This window comes from Rhea pennata, chromosome 7, assembly GCF_028389875.1.
Source record: "Rhea pennata isolate bPtePen1 chromosome 7, bPtePen1.pri, whole genome shotgun sequence".
NCBI classification, from domain to species: domain Eukaryota; kingdom Metazoa; phylum Chordata; class Aves; order Rheiformes; family Rheidae; genus Rhea; species Rhea pennata.
This window is the reverse complement of record NC_084669.1, coordinates 14,040,737-14,064,046: the sequence shown is the minus strand read 5'-3', so window position 1 is coordinate 14,064,046 and position 23,310 is coordinate 14,040,737. Positions and strand designations below refer to the sequence as shown.

The 23,310-nt window shown below is 44.6% G+C and overlaps 1 protein-coding gene across 1 annotated transcript in view; it reads left to right on the top strand.

Moving 5' to 3' along the window:
* Window positions 1–22,273, top strand: part of NEURL1 (neuralized E3 ubiquitin protein ligase 1) — a 159,005-nt gene extending 136,732 nt beyond the window's left edge. Inside the window, exons 4-6 of the mRNA XM_062580294.1 lie at window positions 7,379–8,059; window positions 20,421–20,567; window positions 21,901–22,273. Coding sequence (XP_062436278.1) covers window positions 7,379–8,059; window positions 20,421–20,567; window positions 21,901–22,142 — 1,070 coding nt within the window. The 3' untranslated portion in view covers window positions 22,143–22,273. The remainder of the gene's footprint in view (window positions 1–7,378; window positions 8,060–20,420; window positions 20,568–21,900) is intronic.
* The last annotated feature ends 1,037 nt before the right edge of the window (window positions 22,274–23,310 follow it).

The window sequence follows — 23,310 nt, the reverse complement described above, 5'->3', positions numbered from 1 at the left end:
TGGTTTCTTCTCACAGTGCCCGAACACAGTAACACTCCAGCTTTGGGCTGTTTTACCCCTTGGCTTGGACTTTGGCTTCTGACCCTTGGTTTTGGCAGGATTTCTCTGTCATAATTTCAGCAATATTGAAAAGACATCTGAATATCTTGTCAGAGGGATGATTTGAACTGTGTTGGTCATAGACAAAGAAATACACCCATTTGATTTAAGTATCTGCATTGCAGTAATGAAAATAGGAGTTATGAAATATCAGTTAGCTGGCTTCCAGAGTGCAATGAGCAGGAAGCCAACATTTCCATGTAAGTGAAAACTTTTATGCTAATCAAGTGAATGCACATTAAAAATCTATTTGCCCTACATTGACTATGCAGATACCAAACTGATATGTCTGTGAAGGAGGAATTCCTGAACAGTGATTTCCCTACTGATAGTTGGGATCCTATAATGGAAGAAGGGTCCCGAGTAGACTGAGTTTTCAGGCACAGGAAGCAACATGTAGATGGTAGTAGAGGAGCAGCAGATAGAGAATAAGGCCCTGAGTGGAGGTCAGAAATGTGGTAGTGTATGGCTTTCTGCCATTACCTATTTTAAATCCTCTCTTCCTTGCCAGCATTAGTGAGTGCTGCTTGGAAGTGACTTACAGGATAGGTGCTTTTATGCGTGACTCAAGGGACGAGAGGATGGGCTCACAGAAGAATTAGGGCAAGGAGGCTCTTGTTGCCTGGGATGATGTATGGAGGAAGCTGCTGGGAAAGGGCTGCGGAGGCTTAGTCATGCGTTTGGGCCAGAGGCAGTGGGGAGATGCGAGGGAGCACCGTGGAGAGCAGACTGCTTTCGGTATGCGGTGGGCTGAAGCCCGAGTGGTTTCAGTTAAGAGCACTGCCAGAGGAGTCGTGTATCCCCTTGGACAGCTTACCCCATCCCACAGCTTCCAGGCTATAAAATAAGAACATTAATTCTTCCTGCCTCCCACTCACCGTTCATGTATCCTTTCTGTTTATGTGGTGAGGGACCGTCTTTTGCTGCAGTGTGCAGCAGCTGGGTCCTGATCTCACATGCTATTCGTCCCAGAGCAGATTTTACTGTCTTTTAGGAGCAACCTGGGCATTGTGCATTTATAGCAGGTACAGCTCTCTTACAAGTGAAATTGTCTGTAGTTCTGCATATATTCCTATGAGTGTACAAAAAGAGAGGAGCTGGAGCAAGGAGAGCAGAGGGAAACAGCTTTATTTGAAATAGGGTAGGGTGACTTTAAATGAAAAAAATACATGCGCACATACAGGTATTGTATAAGTAGATATTTATTTAACTGATGTCCTTGGTGTGATGGGGATTTTCTCAAGGAGAAGGAACGGTTGATCTGAGATAATAACTCAGGCAGTTTTATTTCTCAGCTGTTCATAAAGGAAAATGTACTTTGTAGAACTGAATTCCTAAGTATATGGCAAAGGAGGATTTTAGGCTGAATCATTCCTTTGAGGGATTTTAAACATTTGCCTCCCACATGCAAATAATGCTCTGAAAGTGGCTTCGCTGTATGATCTGAGAGGTTGCATTCTGGCGCCTGGTTGTTTATGAGAAGTAAACACAATGGAGTGGTCTCAGTTCATATAAACTCAAGATTTAAAGGTAGCGAGCAGGGAGGGAAGAGGGGAACCTGTGCACATCACAGCAGAAGCACCCCTTCGGGAGTGTGGGTCTCTGCAGCCTTACACTGACCACGCCAGGACTCTGCCTCCTTTCCAGACCTCCCATGGAGAACACAAGTTTTCAGAAAAACAAATAGCTTTGTAATTATCTACTCTGACATGTTGCCAGCAGGCAAGAGCACTTCTGACATTCTTTGCAAGTCGAGCTTTGTCTCTTACTGACTGCAAGTGTAGCTTCTGCGTTCTCCTCCTTCCTTTTCTCTCTCTCCACACCTCAATTTTTCTCCTGTGTTTATTTTAAATAAGGGCACTTTTCACTTTCTTATTTGCTTAGCTCCCGTCACTACAGTAGAACAGCAAGACACCCGTGGCAGAGCCAGAGAGCCTTGAGCAGCACATCCCACAGTTGTGAGGATGTCTTGAACACTGTGAGTTCAGTAAGCTGCCTGAAGACCTGCTTGCAATCACCCTTCAGTTTGGGTGAATTTTGAATTCATGACCACGGAGCCATCCTCCCCATTCCAGATTCAGTCAAGGTTTCTCTTCTTTCCAGTAGAGGTGATGCTGTGGATTGAGTGCCAGACATGTGCTGGTAGCCTAAAGGATTCACGAGCCAACATTGCACCTTGCCTCCAGCCGCAATGATCTTCATCCTTCTTTTAGGAGGGATAAACGAGAATATAGCTCATTTCATTTTACCGCATTTTCTATGCTCGTTCACCTCAAAGCACGTAATAAACTGAGTTATAAATGATGTCCTAAATAGTTCTGGCTTCTTCTACACTGAAGTGCGGCGGTTTTCCAGTAGTATACCTTAGCTCTACACATCTGAGTTGGCAAGGCAAGGATAACATGGGCACAGTTAGCAAGGCAGGCAGCAGAGCTGGAGCTCGATTGAGATTAATACCCTTTCTCTTATGAAGGGGAATATGGAGCTGTGTGTGACAGAATTTCTCCAGGAACGTGAGTTTAATTCTTGTCTTAGCACTGGTTGCTCTTCCCAATTGTCTTTAAATGCAAGGTTATTTATGTCCTGGTACATCTGCCTCATATTTCAGATACTTCTTCCCGCAGTGTCAAAGTCTTGCCAAATGGCCTGTTAGCTGCACAACTCTACCATAGATTGTAGAGCAGATGATAGTGCAACGGTATAAAGGTTGCGATCCCAGTTAGCATCCCAGCATCATCGCTTGTGACATGTAGCCTTGAGGAGGGTATAGGCGCCTTCATCTGCATTCCTGAGTAGGAACGGTGTCCCTCTGGCATGGTGGGAATATATAGAGTATAGGTCCTTTTGCAGATGTACATTTACAAAGAAGTATCTTGTACGTACCACTGACTTCAAGACATCCTTTGATAGGTTAGCACCTGTAAGGTTCCTTGGTCATGGAAATTATACAGTGAGCTCCAGCACTTGTTAAAAATGGGGTAGGTTCTTTCATCTTAGGTTATGAGTTTGATTCCTGAAGTCTTAAGCTATTTTTCACAGTCATAAGTCTCAAATTTGGTCTGTTTATATTAGGTCTTCCTTCCTTATTTCGTTCTTGAGAGCAGAACAGCTCTCTTACTCTGGAGAAATAGACTTTCTTTGGGTCTGTAGAGCAGTTAGAAAACAGGTTTCTGGAGCTTTCCATTAAATACTTGATTCTGCAAGTTTCCAGTGTGTATGTATGTGTGTTGAGTTTGCTGTGCTTTCTCAGACCTTTACAGGTATGTGAATTCTGGCTGCTCAAGACAGATAGTCTTGGATAGTCAAGTCTTTAGGCAACTAATAGACAATACTGAGAAAGGAAAAGGTGAAGAATATAATGATTTCAGAGTCTGACATTAATTCATCCCTTTGTGTTTGGGATAGGGCTGAGATTATCTATGTATGCTAGTGGTTAGAAATGTATTTGTGTTTGAAAGTGCATGTAACTATATTATATATGTATCTGTACACTATTATAATAATTATATATTATATACATTATACATGTTTAAAGAAATAAATGATCTTAAGAGGTCAACAATTGCCAGCAGTTCAAAAAAGGTGGTAGTAAAGTGTTTCTGGTCTGGATACAGTGCTTCCAGCTGCATCTGGCTGCTCACCAGCTCCTCGTAACAGTTGTTTTGAAGTGTTACTACAGTCACTTAGCTCCTGTATGCAGAAGGAGGCTTTTCCAGGCCATCTGAGCAGGAAACAGGGGAGCTTTGAAGCCTCTGGTCCGAGGAAGATATTGCAAGTTAATGATGTTATGCATAAGAAACCAGCTGCTGTGAAAATAAAGTTTGCAGATAAACCCCACTTAAGTGGAGGGAAAAAATAGAAGACTGCTGAACTGTTCAAATGTCCTCCATTTCTTCCTTTGCTGAGTAAATTATTCCTACTCACTCCTTTTTCTTAACCAAGATTAGAAAAAGATATGAAGGGGTTTGTGAAGTTGGGCCTCCTTTACAGAAATGCAATGTCCTAGATTCTCCAACTGAGGAGCAGGAAGGTTGCGTTTGGTGGAAATCATTTCCACATTGGCTGTGCCTAAATTGCTCCCATAAATCTGGGAGTCACTAATTCGGCTGCTGGCCTCGTGACTGCAGTGAGGCAGAGCTCCACAAATCCTTCCTGAAAAGCATGTGAGTGGCGCCGAGCTGTGTGCGGCCACGACTGGCTCGCGAGTGAGACCCAACCTAACCGGGTTCAAACTCACTCTGGTGATTCAGTGTGAGCTGCGGTCTTGACTCACAAGTCTGTCTGTTCCCACACAAGGAGATCTTCCACCAGTTGACTTATCCCAAAGAAAATCTGTGCGATTCCAGTGCAGCTGTGGCTGGGCTATAGACATCATGTTGGAGGGTGGTGGTTGTTTCATGTTCTGCATTTGGTAGTGGTGGTGGGGGAACAAGTCTGCGTTTGCACGTCCTGAGTTCAGTGGGGCTAGATTTCAGTGGCAGATGGAGCATTAATGTAGGTTCAGACCTTAAATTCCTCATGCATATTTACTTTGCCCTTATATAGGCAAATTTTTAACTTTGATTACTTAACGAAAGGGCAAGATTTCTAAATCTTTCAGGCTCAAGCCAGACGATATCTTCAGGAATGGGCCGTTCTACCACAGGAAGTGTCATACTTACTGGAAAAGTAGCAATGTGCACTTTCATATTTCATGGTCTCATCACTTAAAGTCATCATATATTTCTGATGTGTGCTCCAAGCTTCTCTCTGCAAATGTAAATATGCTTGAGCACTCTTACACAGAGTCTCTCCTTCATAAGCATTAAAAGTCCATGGTAAATGTGCTGCCGGAGCAAGTCTGTGTATTGGGCCACGGTGGTATGAGCAGCTTGCTCTGTATTAGCAAAGTGATGAATGAAGCTTCAGTGGAAGAAAAGAGCTCATTCCTGGGATTCTTCTGATGAAGGAAACAGCTCAAACTCACCTCATTTGTTTCACATTTTTCCAGAACAGTCTGCAGTTGTTTTTTGATAGCTCTGAGCCATTAGCCATTACTGAGGATAAATGATGTTCCGCACCTCTTATAACTTAGCTACTAGCACAAAAGATGAAATTAAAATGCTATTGTTTTAATTTCTATTCAGTGGGACTTTTTTTTCTTCTTTGCTTGAATAGGTTGTGATTTATGAAGAAATAGAACCAACATCTCTTAGAGACCCAGCTCTCTAAATTTGCACAAATCCATCCCACGTACCAATAAACTGCAATCCTCTCTTCCAAAGATATTTAAAAGCATTAATGAACTAAGTCTCACAGTCAATCCCATATGCGTTAGAGAACTTACCCCTTATGTGGCCAGTGCCTGAGTTACTGACTGATTTAAGTAAAACAGTCGGAAGTATAACTGCAGTTTGCCATCACTGCCATGTGTCTTGGCTGCGGCAGAACTCTAGCTCTCTTAACCTCTTTTCGGTTGGAAAAAGATATTTTGTCCAGCAGCCAAAGGGAAATGCAAGCATCCTGGTGGAAAACAAGCTGTTTCAAAACCCTGGCTGCAAGCTACCCACACATCACAGTTGTCAGCCAGGCTGCACATGTATAGTTACAGGGAATAAAATAGAGAGGACCTTCTGCTCCTATTCAGAAAGGTCTCTACCCATTCACCTACACCAAAGGATCTTCATCAGCTGCCAGTATTAATTTGTTCTCATGTGTGGGTTTTCAGCCAAAGGAGGGTAAAATAAGCCTAATTCTATCCAGCAGGGGCACTTGCAATGCAAATGCTAGCCCATATATTACAAAGCATTAATGCAACCAGCTTCTAAATTACTTGGGGTAATTTCTGGTTTTATTTATGCCTCCTTTTCTTTAATTAACTTCTGGGAAGAGAAGCTGCAATATCCATATGAGGAAAATCAAATATGAGAAATGTAGCCCATTTTTATTTTGAGACTATGTTTCTCTTGCAATAGCAGGTTATTTAAAGAGGAGCCTGCAATAATCCAGTTTAAGCAAAGCAAAGAGCTTTACTGAAGCCAAACTGTGTGTGGGTGTGCTCTTGTCAGGGCTCCCAGAAGAGGAGGGCAGCAGAGGCTGTTAGTCAAACCTCATATATCACAGGAGATGCTGGTCGTTATTCAGTAGCTGGCATTTTGTCTTGCCACACCAGTACAGAGCCACTCCTCTGCTATGCTGGGAGAGGGTGCTCCCCAATGGGAAAATCACAGATAACCTAAGTTCCTGCTCTTTTGTTCGCCTAAAAGAAAATCTGAAGGAGACCTGTGGCAGGGAGAGGTACATGCTGCAAGCGCATACTTGCACCTCGCTGGTGGGTCTGCAGTGGCAGAGAGTGGGTAGCCCAGCTGTGCTGGGCAAGCAGCTGCGGAGGGGAGCCGTGCTGCATGGGGGATGGTAGGTTCGCGTGGACCGTGCAGGTCCACCTAAAGCAGTGAGAAGCTTTTCTCTGTGCAAGCCCCAAGAGAGCAGGTGACCAGGTCGATTCAAAGGCGTTAAAAGCATGTGATTTTGTTCTTTAGAAAGAGAATTAAATAAATTGATGAGTAGCTTTTGAAAAGGCAGGTGAGACTAACACAGAGGATAAAATGCAACTATTTCCACTGGTGAACTTGAATGTTCTTTTCTTCTATATGCATAGTTTTGATTTTTAATTATTTGTCTTGGCGATAATGAATGATTGTACTTTATTTATAGAAAACCATATATTCCCAGATTCTAAACTGTGAAATGCATATCTTTTTGCCCATCTGCAGTAGGCACTGGAGCACAATTAATTGTATTCAGGAATACTAATTAAATTTCATCTGATGATAAATAAATTAGAACTGAACGTAACGTTTCTTTTAAAATCAAAGCATCTACTTAGGTATTCATTTCATAGACCTATGAGAATTATTGTAAACAATGAACAGGGGATGCAAACTCAGAGCCTGTGTAGTTATTGATTTGTATGTTCAGGGCATATTTCAGTTACTTACCCTCTGCTTCCCCTCTCCAAGGAGATTCCTCCCATGGTCGATTCTTTCCATCGATTTTGAGTCTGCCTGAACTCTGAAGCTGAAAATGGTGATGTTGGTGGGCTGAGCACAAGAACAACAACTGATTGCAAATATAGTTTATAATTTCCTGTATTTTAAAGGGGAAAATGTATTAATGGCAGCCTGATTTTCCTTTTAAACAAAAAATTTTCAAACCTATACCAATTCATAAACTCTTGGATGTTTTCATTCTCTCTCAAGTGATCCTTTTGTTTTTTTCTCTCCCGCATCTGTCCCTGCAGACAGCGAAATCATTCCTCCCGACTGCCTGCGGCCCCGGTCCTTCACTGCCATCCGCCGGCCCTCGCTGCGGCGGGAGACGGAGGACACGCGCCTTTCTGTCAGCCTCTGTGACCTCAACCTCCAGGAGGAGACCTTCCACGTGATGGCCACCACGTGCCCCATCCCGCAGAACTCCCTCAACTCTCAGCATTCCCACCTCCTGCCCTCCCAGCTCGAGAGTGACCTCCGCTTCCACCAGCTCAGGGGAGCCCACATTAAAATCCTGGACGACCAAACTGTGGCCCGGCTGGAGCACGCTCGGGAAGAGAGGACTTTGGTTTTCACCAGCAGACCCCTTAGGATCAACGAAACCATTTTCGTGAAAATTAACAAGTCCAATGCCGTGCGCACCGGGACGCTGTCCTATGGGGTGACGTCCTGCGACCCCAGCACCCTGCGGCCCAGCGACCTGCCCTACAACCCCGAGTCTTTGGTTGACCGGAAGGAGTTCTGGGCCGTCTGTCGAGTCCTGGTGCCCCTTCAGAGCGGAGACATCTTGGGATTTATGGTGAATTCGGACGGCGAGTTACACTTGAGTCACAACGGTGCCAGCACCGGCATGCAGGTCTGCGTGGACTGTTCCCAGCCCCTCTGGATGTTCTTTGGTTTACACGGTGCAGTCATGCAGATTCGTGTGCTAGGTACGTCTTACCGCCTTTTCCAGCCTCACACACAAAGCACTAAGGAGGGTTACGTCACAGGGGAAGGGTAAAGGGAAGGAATGAAAGTGCTGCTGGTTCCCTCCCTACTCTAGGATCAGTTACAAATTTTATTTTGGAAGAGGAAAAAATAATAATTTACAAAGGCCTGTACACAGCGCGTGGGTATCAGTTACAAGACTTACCTTTTTACACTTCTGTAGCATCTTTCATCTGAAGGTCTCAAAGCTCTTTTGAAAAGGATGAAGCCTCAGAGTCCTCCTTTGAAGTACAAATCAGTCACCCTTCCCCTAGGAGAAGCAAAAAGGAAGAGGAGAGGTGCTTTGGGCTCAGCTAACCTAGGGCATGGCGAGCAAGAAAAAATAGATCTGCCTGCCTGTGTATTAACTGTCAGACAGCACTGATTCCCCAAAGGAGCAGTGCTTGTGGTTCTCCCAGGCCTGGGTGTGAGTAGCAGGCTAGCAGGCAGCATGGAGGGGCCCAGTGCCTTGTGATCGCGGAGCTGCGCAGAGCGTAGCACCAGCCAGCAGAGCACCAGAGCGATCTCCGGCCCCTCCAGACCTATGCAGGGCAGGGTAGCTCATGCAGTTAGATGGACCTTTGCAAGGCTCTTTCTCTTACTGATTTTGCTCTGTCTTTAAGCTCTGTTCACCAATGGACTTCAAATGCTGAAAGTCATATTTTGAAAGTGTGGAGGAAAAAGACTTGAAATGGCATTTGCTCAGCTCAAACTGACTTTTTTGTATATGGATATTGGACAGGTGTCATCTTCACATAGTCACAAGTGTTGGATGTATTGGGGCTTGAATTTGGGCCATATCAAGGTCAGAAACTAAATTGTGGTCTCTGAGAGTGCTATCTAAATCCTGATCCTCCTTTAACTGATTTACAAATAAAAGTTGATACATTTGCTTAAGGGACAGTTGAAGTATCTACCTGAGAACTAACTCGATTATTGGCTTGGGGAGGATGTCTTATGGTAAAGAAAGTGCTGTCATATTAAGGGAAAATCTGTAGTAATGTCTTCAGCATTTGCATTCTTAGTAGGGGAATTATTACAAAAATTATTTAAACCTCTCTAATTAACATCACCACTGCTGTAGTGGAGACAAAGCAGTTTAAATTAAGGCCACTCAGAGATTTGGCTTTAAAGAAATATTTAGCTGAAGCCAAACACCAGAATTTGGGTGAAACTGAGTCAAATGTCTTCCTCTAAATACTCCAGATGCTGAAAGCTGAATTGTTAAAAATGACTTCTGCCCTGTCTAGTATCTCCAGCATGGCAGGTTTGCTGCCTCTTCACCATCCTATCTTTCACTGGTTTAATATCAGGTGCCAGCCTGGCCTTTCCCTTCTCTCACTCCTCCAGCTGTGCCGTCTCCCTCCCAGTCCAGGTGTAGCATCAGCCGTCTATTCGGTGCAAATTTGTAACCCAGCAGAGGCCTGTTCCCTTTAGTGCAAGCCACCTCTCTTTATATTTTTTCACTATGTGCACTTAAGCCAAAACATTTAATATTGTATAAGTTGTATCAGGCACTAGCAGCCCAGTGGGGTTATCTCTGTGTCTCGAGTGGAGCTGTCTAGTTAGACAGATTGTTTTCCCCACTGAGATGTCTCAGGGAGATGTCCCCACTGAGACATCTCTGTCCCATAGATGGGGCAGTCCAAGAGTAAAGAAATCACCTTCTTTTGGTCTGTGATTTTACATTTATAAATAAGCTTGTTCATGCAATTAGACACCCAGTTTGCATCAACTCATGCAAATGATAATAAATGGGGCTTACTGATGCACTTAGATAATCTAAAAATGCTCCTTTATTGCTTATGCTGTTATATTCACATAACTTTAAATATATCTGTATTCCTTTACTGTTTCAAATTATCACTATGAAAATGTTCCTTTTACACAACAGGAAAAAAAAATCTCAACAACTAACGGCTCTTTTTTTAGGATGGGTAGACAGTCTTTGAAGATAAATTGTGATGAATGCACACCTCTGTCTGCAGGGTCCAATCCACCTTAATCACAATCTCAAGTGTCCTAAACAATTTGCTTAAAGTCAACCACAGGCCTGTGCTGTGAATATTTTGTAGCTATTAAAGGCTCATAGTTGACAAATATAATGCTATAATTTGTCTCCAGGAACCCAAGAATCCAACCCCGATAGTTCCCCTTGATTACGTTTCTTGTGCATATTGTACATAATCCATGGCTAGCTCTGCTCTCAGCCAACGCATCATTCTGATAAAGGTAGATGAAGTCAAACAGATCACAGTCAAAGTAAGACGATTAAATGCTCCTATATACGTAAGAAGGAAAACATCCTCAGCCCATTTAGCTGCTGCTAAGACTAAGTCATTGGACCATTACTTTCTTCCGTATGAGATCACTATCTTGCCAGCTTTGCACAGAGCAAATAGCCTATTTGCTTTAGGTCCTAAAATGAGGCAGAGAGGATGTTTCTCACCAGAGGATCACACTCACGTCTCCTTGCAGAATTCAACTGAGCACAAACCTGAACATCAGCCTCCCGCAACCTGTGCAGACCTCCTGCTGAGCAACTTATTACTGAGTCTCTGTGTATGCCGTCCCTACCTGCTCCCAAGTCCGGCCCAAACTAGTACCTTCCCAGTGGACATTTTAGATAAATTCATATTTTCCACTGAAAATCTGCTCAGTTGGAAAACTCTTTGCTACCTATATTTGTGAGGAAGCAACAGGATTTTCCTGGCCTCAGTTACTGGAGAACAAGCGGAAGATGGGCTGTTGTGTCTCAAGTGAGATATAAATGAAGAGAACTGAACATGTTGATGTAGTCTTGCCTGAGGACAGGAGAGGACCCTGCTGGGGGAACAGCTCTAGTAATGTCAGCTTCGGTGCAAACTACCGTTGCCCAGCAAAAAGCTCTGAGATTAGAGCTTGCTTATGATCTTTAACAGGTGCTAAAGTATAAATGGGGTTTTTCAGACCTGTGTTTGCAGTGCTGTGGTACAGTGCAACTGTCCAGAGAACAGTTCTGATGCTGTCTCCAGCACAGCATAACTCTGTAACTACAGTAATTACACAGATCAGCCATACCCTGGACAGAAGGAAAAAGCACATAATGAACTCACATCTCTAGCTTTTGCAGTGATATGCGCTGTTTGCACTGCAGCAGAACAGCTTATGGCACTTGCCATAATATCTGTCATTATAATATTAGAAAATGTGAGAAGAATATAAATTGTTCGTCTTCTGTCTAATGACAAGTTCCATCTTCAGAATGCAAACGAGTAATTTTGTATGATCCATCTTTTGTAGTTTGAGCTTTATATCACAGGAGAAGACATGTTTATAGTCATCTTTTCTAGCTTTAATGGAAAACGTGAAGTTCCATATCCTTGAAATAAATGAGACACAAATACTGCAAGAGGCATGATGACAGCAAATCTATCTTATATAGCAGATGTCATTCTATTTCTGGGGCATATCTTTTGCCATTATTAGATTAATCAAAGCGCTGTTATGCAGTATTAAAGGAACATCACAGCTACAGCAAACTATACAGTAGAGGAAATGAAAGTTGCTGTTTCTACTTTCTCTCCAGTTTTTCTGCTTCTTTTGGAGGATAGAGAAAGAGGAGAGCAGCAATGCCGCTCTTGCAACTAGAGAAGTTTTACCTTTGACTCAGGAAACTGGATTACTCAGGGTTTTCATCACTGGCTGCTGCATTTCAGACCTTGAGATTAGTTACTTGGTCCTGATCCAGAGCACAACCAAGCTCAGGTCTCTCCTGGATAGTGGCCTGACAGCGAAAGTTGGCACTTGCTAACAGCAGCTGTTACACAGTATTGAAAACGCAGCTTTTATTTCCTAATTTAAATATTAGAGAAGACCATGTTTACCTGGACTGATGATCTTACAGAGCTCTTTAAGAGATGGGACAGTGTGAGACTGGTTTGACATTAGGGAATTCTGACTTCTGCTTCAGCCTTATCAAGCTGGTGTCGTAGACTGGCACTATGTTTACTATAGGGGAAGTAAAAAAGCAGAAAACAAAGGCGAGGTTGGAAACACTTTATTTTTGTCACTCAGCAAAAGGAAAAATAAATACAGCCCAAGCACCTCTACAGCACAGTGAGCCACTACAGTCATCTGTAGTGAGAGGTGGAAGGACATCAATTTGTTTCATTTTTCCAAAGAAAAGATTGAGAGGCAACTTGACCACATGGAGGGAAGATAAATGAAAGTAAAGGGTGCTTTGCTGTAGCAGATAAGAGCATAAAAATACAAAGCTGTTGGAAAACGAAGGTGCACAAATTCAAACTAGACATATGTGGGAGTAATTAACTATGGGAACCAGCTATTGAGGGAGGTAATAGATCTTCTTGTCAAGATTGGAAGCCTTTATAAATATTTTATATTCGAGGTGCTGCTCTTAATTCTGAACATCTATGGGGTGTGCACGTAGGACAACCAAATCATTAGGAGGCGGCATAGACAGGTAGAAGTGAAACACGGGGTTTGCGTGTGCTTTAGGAATTCCATTGTTTCAGGCTTGTGGGTTTTTTCAGGCATCATTCCTGTACAGTAGACATGACCAGACTATTAAAACTGATTTATTGTTTTCAGCTTTTACTGGTAAGCATTTCAATTCGCACATGGTTTTATCAACAGCTCTGAAAGATTGAAATGAGCCGGTCTGGATATATTGGTCTGGTTTTGGTGTTGTAATTCATTTATGAAGTTTAAATTGATTGATCCCATAAGGTTTTGAAATGTATGACTCATGTCTGGAGGAACTATCACAGCAACAAGTTTATAAATTTAGTATTTGGGGAGCCAAATGGTTGGGGATATTCTTTCATTTTCTTGTTTCTCAAAATGAATCACCAGCATGTAAAACATCTTCCTTCTTCTCTTTTATTTTGCTTTTTTGGTGTGGTTTCCCTTGTGAATTACAGCCTTTCCATTAATATTGAAGTTTCCTTTTAAGCAATGAAATAACTTGTTCCATCAGCAGTTGTACTAATGAAGCTCAATTTCTTCCATGTCTGTGTCCTTTCTATCCACCCCCTGGAACAACTCCAGGCCCCCCGAGCAGCCACATATTGTTGCAGCTCCCTGGATGTCTCCTGCCTATTTTTTTAGCCTGCTGGACAGCTGAGAGCTGGCATCTGGTGTGGGTAGTCTGGATTCACACTCACAATAGCGAAGTACATATAGGATAAACTCACCTGCCTCCGTTACCATGGGCATTGGATTGGCACTCTTATTCAGCTGCTGATTGTGAGATATTTAGGAATTAATTGTTGCTAAAGCTTCCAGATTCTCTTGAAATTGGTCATTGTGTGAAAATTTATGGAGGGGGAGTGCAGAAGTTGGCCAAGGACTCAAGCGAGCACAGCTACAAAGCCTTGGTTCTCAGGAGCCCCCGCTATGGCAGCTGGGCAAACGCTCAACATGGGGCTAGGGCAGTTCAGGAGAGCACAGCAGGGCAAAGGTGCTGGCAAATGGGCTCTTATGTCAACAGTGACATTTGGCAGAGTTGCAGCAAGCTGGATGCAGTCAAAGAGTTATTTCTTGTGGGAAGTGCCAGCAATGTCAAAGTTACTACCTGTTTACAGCACCTAAAGAGCTCCTCACACATGACACGTAATTCATCCACTCTTGCCATGGATAAGTAAATGAACATTTTTGTCCTAGCCAGAATAGCGATGTGTCAGCTAGCATCTGGAAAGTGAGGTATCATCAAGGTGAAGTATTAATGGCTCTCTTGCAGTATTTGGTGTGGATCGACAGACTGTGCTTGTTGAAGCTGCAAACCAGGAATCTCCCCTTCTTGGAGCCCTCAGTCCTGTGGCTGAACTTGTGTGCCTGGGTACTGTAGACAGTCCTGTGTTTGCAAATGCACCAGCCCCTCCAGGAGTGTTTTGGGGAGCAAAGCTGCTTTCCACTATGACTGGGTAAAGCACACTGACCTCCTCTAGGTGACAGCCAGGGGATGTGGCTTGCACATTAACTCTCCACTGATGTCTGCAAATGGCTCTCTCTGTGCACCCTTTCCCTCCATGAGAATAATGATTATCATCACTAGGATAATAAACTATCCCTGGATGCAATGAGAAGTTCATAATAAGTAATATATAGCTATTCCTTATCCCATAACAGTAAATATACAGGATCATTTACCAGCCTCTCTGAATTACACCTCATCTGTCAGGAGAGAGAAAAATCTGCTTTTTTTTTTTTTTTTTTTTTTTTTTGAACTAACACTGGCATGAGCTGGCTACTGTGAGCGTGACAAAACAGGCTAAACTCTTTCTTTTCCTTTGTCAGATGCCTTTTCATCCACCAGAAAAAGTCTCACAGAAATTCAGAGCAATGCTGGCAGGAAAAAGATAAACTGTTTGTTTCCTGTATGCGTCTGCCACCCTGTTTATACATATTGCTGCTGGAGGAGCACTGAGGTTGGAAGTGCTGGGTTAGGCAGCAGTTTTCCTTTTGCTAACAGAAGCATGTTTGCTGTGGTCTCCCAACCACTCTCAGCCAAATAAACTTTTTGAGAAAGGGTGGAAAGGTCATTACTTTTGGACAGATGCATTTTGGTCAGAGTAATTAATACCTGTGATCTTTTAGAGGGCTTTTTGTTATGTTGTTAAACAAGATGAAAACAACTCTTGCTTTTCATGTTGTTCAGCTACTTAATCCAGGCTCTTTTTTTTTTTTTTTTTTTTTTTTTTTTTAACCATTGGTAGCTCTAAGCATCTGTCTGGGTGTTTTGTTGATAAAATATTTCTCCAATTATGACATGGAGCCCTATTGGGAAGATGAGGAAGGTTAAACATTTCTGCTGAGAGGGACATGAGGACCCTAAGATGTTACCAGACCTTTATAACTATGCCAGCAGCTCTTTCACTTCAGTTCAGCTAGATGCTCATTGCATGATTTCTGTGCCCTCAGGATTTTGCGGGATGAAGTGCTGAGTAAATGCTGAACTTCACCTTTCAGGCCAGGAAAGACACCAGCTCACTTGCAAGTTTGTTCTGTGCCCTTTGCCTTCCCAGTGAGCTTGGGCTGCGAGTGCTGACAGATCAAGAGCTCCTGCAAGTGTCTGGTGTTGCTAGAGCTTTAATATGCCTCCAGCTTAACTGCAGTGTGCTTATTACTGCAGCTGAGTAATAGACCTGCTGATGCCATGCTACCCTCCTTAGCACAGTAGACAGCAATGCTCCAGTGCAGCTCTAAAGCACACTCCTTTTCTGGGCCGTGTGAAGCTGTAAACTGTTGATCTCATGTGAATTGGTTCCAACTTTTACTTCCCCAAAGAGAGGTTGTCTGACACCCTTCTGCAAATACTGACCTTTTGGTTTTGCAGGCAAAAAAATCTTCCAGGCCACTTTTTGACTTCTTTCTTTGTGTAGCATAATGCAAAATCCTGTATGTTTTCACAGGCTTGTAAAAATCAAAATTTAATATTGTTCTGTTCAAAACAATTTTAAAAGCCCCAGGAAATATTTGAATGCAAAAAGCCCCATGGATCATCAGCCGATGTCGGTCACCTGAGAGGCAGAAATGAGCTGCAGCCCAGAGGCCAGGCTCCCAGCATGCCTGGCCGCAAACGCGGAGCCCAAGGGGAAGGAAGCTCTGGTTTCTGGGCAGTGCAGTATTGTTCTCATCACCGTGGGAACAAAACAACTTGCTGTGTAAATACTTGTATTTTGTAGCATACAGAAGTGATGGATATGATTACATCCTTCCCTAACATTATTGTTGACTTCTAACCACCATATGCTCAGGCAGCTACAGATGTGTTGTTCCTTTGTTTTAGTGTGAGATATTAAAAAGTCCCCATTGGGCAAGACCTAAGTGTCCTAATTTCACCAAAGTCTGCATTCTCTAAAGTTAAGGTTATATCTCTACCTTTTCTGTAATGGGAGGATGAATAAAGAAAAAAATAAACTGGGAAAGTTCTATACTGGTTACATCATTGAGCAGAAAAATAGGATGTATACAGAAGATTTTCCAGCAAAAAACAGGGAGATTCCAGGCCTACTAGAATCTGTCACCTCCTTATTTACCAAGGTAATCATATGCTAGGGGTTATTATAAAACCAAAGATCTATAGTAGTTTCCATTAATCCAGATGTCATTATTCTAGTCCTAGGAATGGCCCTATATCACCTCTTTCAGGAATAGGTACCAGAGTAAGAAATGCATTGTGAAGACCATAAATTGGCACTTGTCCAACCTCTTTTGATCCAGAGAAAACAATAATAAGGAAGCAACATGCTCTTTGACCGTACTATAGTTTTCTATCTTTCTCAGCTGTCGTTTGAGTCTGAGACTCTTATCATACTGCTAGTAGTGGGTTGGGAATAGCTGCTTCAGATTCATGGCAGCTATTCCAGAATTCCCTGCTGTAGGCCACGTAGGTCCCTCAGAGGTTTACTTGCATGTTAGCAAATGCCTCTGAGCATGTTCAGAAGGAGAATACAAACTGCACATTGCGCTTACCCACCTGGTTTTGTTGTGGTAGTTTTTTGATTGTTTCTCTGGAGCATATGCAGTAACAAATAGGTCAACGTAATCACTTTGTTATGAGAAAGAAATGTAGAAATACCATTTTTATAAATTAGAAAAAGTTAAGAGAGGGAGGTTAATTGACTAATTTCCTGTATTTTTAGGAGTATTGCCATTGTATGTGGCCTGTTTCCCAACTTAGATCTTTCAGCAGCACAGTTCTCCCCAGACAGCTGTCATTAAGAGTGATGAGGGAAAAGATGTTTGCTTAAAAGCTGAGATGGCCTAAGGAGAGTGGACTGCAGTGTTCTGGGAAAACAGCCTGTCCACAATAGACACGAGAGCCAAAAGCATCTCTGTGCGCCACAGCTGCTGTGTTCTGGTCACAGTTAGGACTTTCTGTAAAGGGGCAATTACAGATACAGAGAACTGCTTTCATAAAAGTTATAGATGGCTGGATGAGAGCCCAAAAAAGGAGCTACAACACACTCCTGTTCTTCTAGAGCTCTAAGCACAGAGATGCCACAGCCTCTTGAGGAAGCCTCACTGCTTTTCAGTGCTTCATTATCTGCATAATGTCTGACGTGAATTGCCTAAGTGTCTGAGCTTATGATTTCTTGTCCTATCCAAGACTTTCACAGAGAAGAGATCGCTTCCTCTGTCATTTTAACAGCCTGTGAAAACTGTTATCATCTTATAATCATACACCAGTCTTGGTTGGAAAGGACCCCGGGAGTCATCTTGTCCAACCTCCTGCTCAGAGCAGGGCTAACTTCCAAGTTAGCTCTGGATCCTTCTGGGCAGGCTTTCAGTATTTCCAGAGACAGAGATACCACAGTGTTTCTAGACTCCCGTTCCAGTGCTTCTAGACCCTCATATGAATCTGGATTGGTGTAGCCGTCTTATAACAGGACAGCACTGTTGGTTCATGATCATCTACTGATCTCCAGCAATCTCCAAACCTTTTTCGGTAGGACAGATGTATTTCTAATTGAATGGTCCAATTCCCTGTCCTGTACTTCTGTAGCTGGTTGTCTCTGCCTAAGTAACATTTTGCATTTGATCCTATTGAATAGCATCCCATTTATTTCTGACCCAATTTCCAGTTTGGCAAGATCATTTTACATTATAAACCTGCTCCCCCAACATACTAAAACAGTCTTTCCCAGCATGATGTCATCAGCACATTTGATACTCACACTCTCTTTTACTGAAAAATATAATATTCTCTTTCTTTTGTGGGTGGATGTATAGGTTCATTTGTTTGCGCCTCTCCAGTAGTGATGACACAGAAGTGCAGAGAAACAGTCAATGCATGCTAGACTTTGTTAGTACTAGTGCTACAAAGATAAAACAGCAAATCAAATTGATTCAAAATTGATTTAAAGGCAATTCCAGGATGTTTGAGATCAAGATCTAGCCGCAGAGACAAGTTATCTGGCGCATTTACAGAAAGGAAGAATGTTTCTAAATTAAAATTTAAATTGTTTTATTTAGAATTATTTACTTTTTAAAATCATAGTTTGAAAGCTAGCTCTTGGTGGGAGCTCTGTGCACACAATGAGGCTGTTTGGCCTTGGGCACATATATCTGGTTTTAGTTAAGCCAAGCTGGCCACACTCATTCTGCCCTGCCCATGTTCTCATTCCATACTCCTTGTCATGGTATCTGCACACCATCCAACAATATATATTACCAGTGTGAGTAATATGTGTCATATGCTGATTATTTTGTCACTAAAGGAGAGGTTTTTCTTATCTGGTAGGGAATTCAGATTGTTTTAAACAAAGCTCCATACTTCTGCTGGAGAAAGCCAAAAACTGTGCCTTGCACTAGAAGACGGATTTGGGAAGGTGTACGCTGGTCCTTGGGTCTTCAGTAAGGCCATTTTGAGATTCAGATCAGCCACTCAGACAGAGAAGATGATTGTGTTTCCTTCACTGATGAGCTCTTCTTGCACTGTAGAAAGATCCTTTGTACTACTGCCAATGTTCTTCATCAGTTCATACTCTCTGTGACACTTGGGGCATCTCCAAATTCTCCTATTAGGCTGGGGGAGGTAAGGAGCAGAGAGCTCTTAATAGGCTTTATTTTTCATTTAAAGAAAGAGACCAGTCTGGTATTAGAAATGCAACGCACTGTGTGCAAGCTGAATGGAAGCAACATCTCCAGGCTGCAAAGAGGAGAGGGAAGGCTTGAAGACACGTTCAGCTGTTCAGTGTTCACATTCGGTATGTGTGCAGTGACCGAGCTGAAATCTGTGCCCCTGCTGGGTCTGTTTACAGTATGTGTTACCCACAGGGCAAGTTTTCTGCTAGGGTCATCTGTCAGATTGGAAAGGAAGGGCCGTTGCTAGTGGCTGTCATTAGAGGCTGCACTGTTCTCTGCGCATACTAAGTGAGCCAAACTCTAGCTTCAGCTCCCATCTGGGCGATAAACAAGGCTGCTTTCTGCAGCTTCTCATGTGTGAGGGCTTGAAACCCTTCACAGAGGCTAAGTCAACCTCAGACTGCACCCATGAGGAAAGCACTCCTTGTTTGAATAGCAATGAAACTGAGAGACTGGAGGTTGAATTGGCTTGCTTCTTGTCCCATATGCAGTCCTCAGAGTAGATTTAGACCCAAAAATGGCCTCCTCAGGTCCCTGTGCTGTACTTCAACCGCTCAGTCTCTTTTTGCTAAAAAGGGCAGGAAAGTCATTTGCTGCTGCTCTTCTTTCTTTGGTTTTTGCTCCATCTGAAGTTGGCACTTGGGGTCCCTGCTTCCTAGGTTTGGCCCTCAGTTGCCTCTCTGTAAATAGGAACTGAAGGACCTGTTCTGGCACATGCTCCTTTTCCTGGCCTCTGACTGCTTTTATCCTCTGGAGAGCAGCCTCAGACTTATCAAAGACATTGTCGAATCAAACCCTATGTGTCTTTCTGTTCCTTATATGGTAACATGAAGAAGTCTAAGCATTTTTGCTCCAATTTGGAGCTACCCCGCTTGTTTTTCTCCCAGCTAGGGAATTAGAAACTTTAAAACTGTGGATAAACTAGCTCTTACCGCCGAGAACCTGTACCTTGGTTCATGCGCTTGTGTGTTGCTGCCTCACCACTATATTTTTACTGAAGAGCAGGCTGCATAGTTAGCAATGAAATCCCTCTGCAAAGCCTTTGTAGCAGCCAGAATTGTAAACATTCTCCCCAAGCTTTCATTTTGGAAAGGGATTTTCTGGAGCAGAACTGGCTTCTCTGACAAACAGTGCACTAACACAAACCTTACAGTAGGCAGTGTGAGCAGGAGGCAGTGGAGCTGGGAATTCCTAGAAGAACCCTTCAGGGGTTCTGTACCCTTGAGCAGTCACCTCCAGGCGTACAGGGAGCAGAGGAAATGTTGCTGATTTCAGGGGCAGGGGAAGCATCCTTGTTCATCCCAGAGTAAGATGCATTTTGGCCACTTTTCTCTTGGTTGGCTTGAAGAGGTTTCTACTCAGATTTCTGTCCTCACCTTTGACTGAAGCCACCCTGCACAAAAGGCAGTGCAGTGAGCAGAGCTCAGATTTTCCTGACTGCCATACACTCGCGTAATGACTTGTGACACTTGAAAGGGCAGAAGCAAAGGGTTATGAGGGCTAAAGAAACTCCAGCTAATTTCAGAGGCTGTGGAAGCCTGATGGCTCTTCTGGACCAACTGCTAGCATTTGGAAAGGTGTGTGAGGGTTTTTTTTCTCTCTTGCATAGGTTTAATGCTGCTGAGACATGAATCCTGACAAATACTCAGAGCTGCACCCTGCAGCTTGCCCCCACTGCCTCGGGCAAACCCAATTTTAAAAAATAACTGGGTTTCTTTTCTCATGGTGCAGGTTCCACCATATTAGCCGAGCGACTGGGGCTGTCCACACCAAGCTCACCCACATCAGCACCAAATTCGCCCACTGTCCTCTGCAGTGGCATCTCTGACCCCATATTGTCTACATGTGGCTCTGGCCCACTCTGCAGCTCCATCAGTGGTAAGTTAGGCTGGATTTTTTTTTTCCCCCTCTCCTGCTCTTTCCATTTGCCTTCCCTTGCCCACTCTTGTGCTACCTCACTTTACAATCTAACGCTTATCTCCCGGAAGGGCTCTGAAAGCATAGTGATGGACGGAGGCTCAGCTTCCCTAGGGAGGAAGGGGGAGTCTGTGCAAAATCTATTTTCTGTCTGTTTTATGTGGAAGCTGCTTAGGTGCCTAGACAGCAATATTTCTCCAACTGCTTTCATCATGAAAGGTCCCAGAGGAGGCAGCAAAGTTTCTGTGCTATGTGCGTGGCCTTGTGAAGCACAGCTCCTTTTGGAGAGCTGTGTAGCAGTGACGTGATGCACATTAGCTTAGGCTAGAGCTAGGAATATGCCTAATTCTCCCCCATTTTTGCTCTCCACACATGTACAGTAGCCCCCTCAGAAAAAGTCAGTATTGCTATTTCTAATACCCTGATTAAGTCCGGTGAGATCTAAATAAATGTAGCTGCAATAGAAAATGATAAGGTACACTGCGGCATTTTTAAAACCCCAAGGACCTGTGTGATCTTAAGGCACTGATGGTGGGATGTGTCACTGCTGTCCATACCAAGGTTGTTTTTCTCTGAAGGTAACTCTCGAGGTCAAGTCTAATAACTAGTGACAAGCAAACATTCAGATATTTTAATGGCTTTTGGAGGGAAAAAAAAAAAGAAATTCTTTCATTATCTTGCTACCTCATCTGCTTCATTGGGAGGCCTAGTCATGGGTGCAGGATGAGCCTAATTACTACAGTCCCTTGTAGCTCTTGTAGCAATGATGTGCCCACTATGGTCTAGATGCTGTCCATGTAGTACGACACCACTGCTGTCCTGAAGGAACCACGTGGCATGGTTTGCAGCAGGGCACACTGGACCCACGTCCCTGGGGTAGCCCTAGAGATGAAGCACTGATCATCTCGGCAGCTGCTGTCACCATGTGCTGCCCAGCCTCTGTCTTGTCAAAGCAGACGGCTCTCACCACCCCTTCTAATTTGTCCTCCTTCATTAATGTTTAGACAGCAGCTTAAAAAAACTGGAACTGCTCTTTGTCCTTGCTAGTGGGAACAGCTGTGTCTTGGTTTGCTCTACGTGGGCGGCAGATCCCAGCGGACACGGCTGCTCTGCTGCCCTGCGCCTTGGCGTGTGAACATGGGCTTGTGGATGATGGAGCAGGTCATAGGCAGGACCCCAGTCCTGGAGCATCCATACAGCCAGGGCACTGTGCAGCTGGTGCTGGATCAGCAGTTACCTAGGATGTCCAAAAGCCTTTCGTGCAGCGTCACTGACCCTGTTCCTTGCGTTTCAGGCACGGCACCCAACTCTCCTGTCAGCTTGCCTGAGTCACCCATCTCCCCGTCCGTCTCAGGGCCCTGGGGAGATGAATGCACCATCTGCTATGAGAACATGGTAGACACGGTCATTTACTCCTGTGGACACATGTGTCTCTGCTACTCGTGCGGGCTGAAGCTGAAGAAGATGGCCAATGCTTGCTGCCCCATTTGCAGACGGGCCATCAAAGACATCATCAAAACGTACCGCAGCACTTAAAGCAACAGCAGATGCTGCTGTGGGACCCGGGAGGCGGCGACGAGGCTGTGAAATAACACAGGTCCTGGTCTCTATTCATCACCTGGGCGATCCGACAGCCACCACCACCCACCGCCCCGATCCCCTCTTCCATGGACAACAGATGAGACCAGCTTAGCAGCTGCTTTTCTGCCCCTTTGAGCAAGCCCTGGGGCTGCACGCCCACGCATCAGGGAAGTCACCGTGGACTGCTGTACCCCTTGGATTTTAAACTTTATCTCAAAAACGAAACAAAACAAAAGAAACCAGCTGGAGCAACCGTCCCTTTCCTACACCATGCACAGAGGCAGGGAGGCTTCAGTGCCTAGCAGGGACACTAAGCGGGAAGCGGTTCGACGCGGCGCGTCCGCTGCCGAACGGCGCCAGCGTGCGAGCGGCCAGGTTAGCAGCAGAGGATGAACAAGCAACACGTTTCCGCGTGCAACTCACCCGACCGCAGGCAGCCCCGCGCCGCCGCCGCCACCACCCCGCGCGGCCCGAGCGCGGCGCGCTTTGAACCGGGGACCGAAAGCCCCCTCCCGCGACGGCTGGCGTGGCGGGCCGCCGCCGGCCCGGCCCACTGCATGCCCAGCATCCCCCCTCCCCGCTCCCGCCTTTCCGGCCGCTCGTCCCCAGCCGTCTCGGCGTTTCTGCTCTCCTGGGCCGCTGGGAGAGGGAGCCGCAGCTCCTTCCCCCGAACCGTCCGCTTCTGAGGGAGACCAAAAAAAACGAAACGGAGGAGAAAGGAAGAAGAAGGAAAGGGGAGGAAAAAGAAAAAAAGCCCCACTGGGGAAGAATGTATAGACTCACATGTGTGTGGGTCTCATTTACTGGTAACTTTATCACTGTGCTTTAAAAACGAACACAGCCAGGTGGTACTTAGCCCTTCGCAGCCAGCCCGCCGGCAGGACGTGGCTGTCCTCACGCGCTGCGAAGGCGAAGAAAAAGGGAAAAAAAAGAAAATTATCTAGCTTGAGGAGTTTTGTTTGCTTTGCTTTATTTAAACACCCGCTCCCCGGCCCCCGCTGGGCGCGCTGCCGCCGTGAGGGGCTCCGGGGCCTGCAGAGCCCTGACATGGCCGCCCGCGGTTGCCGCGGCAACCGCCGCCCGCTGCAGGCCTGGCCGGGGCTGCCGGGCCTCGAGGGGGCCC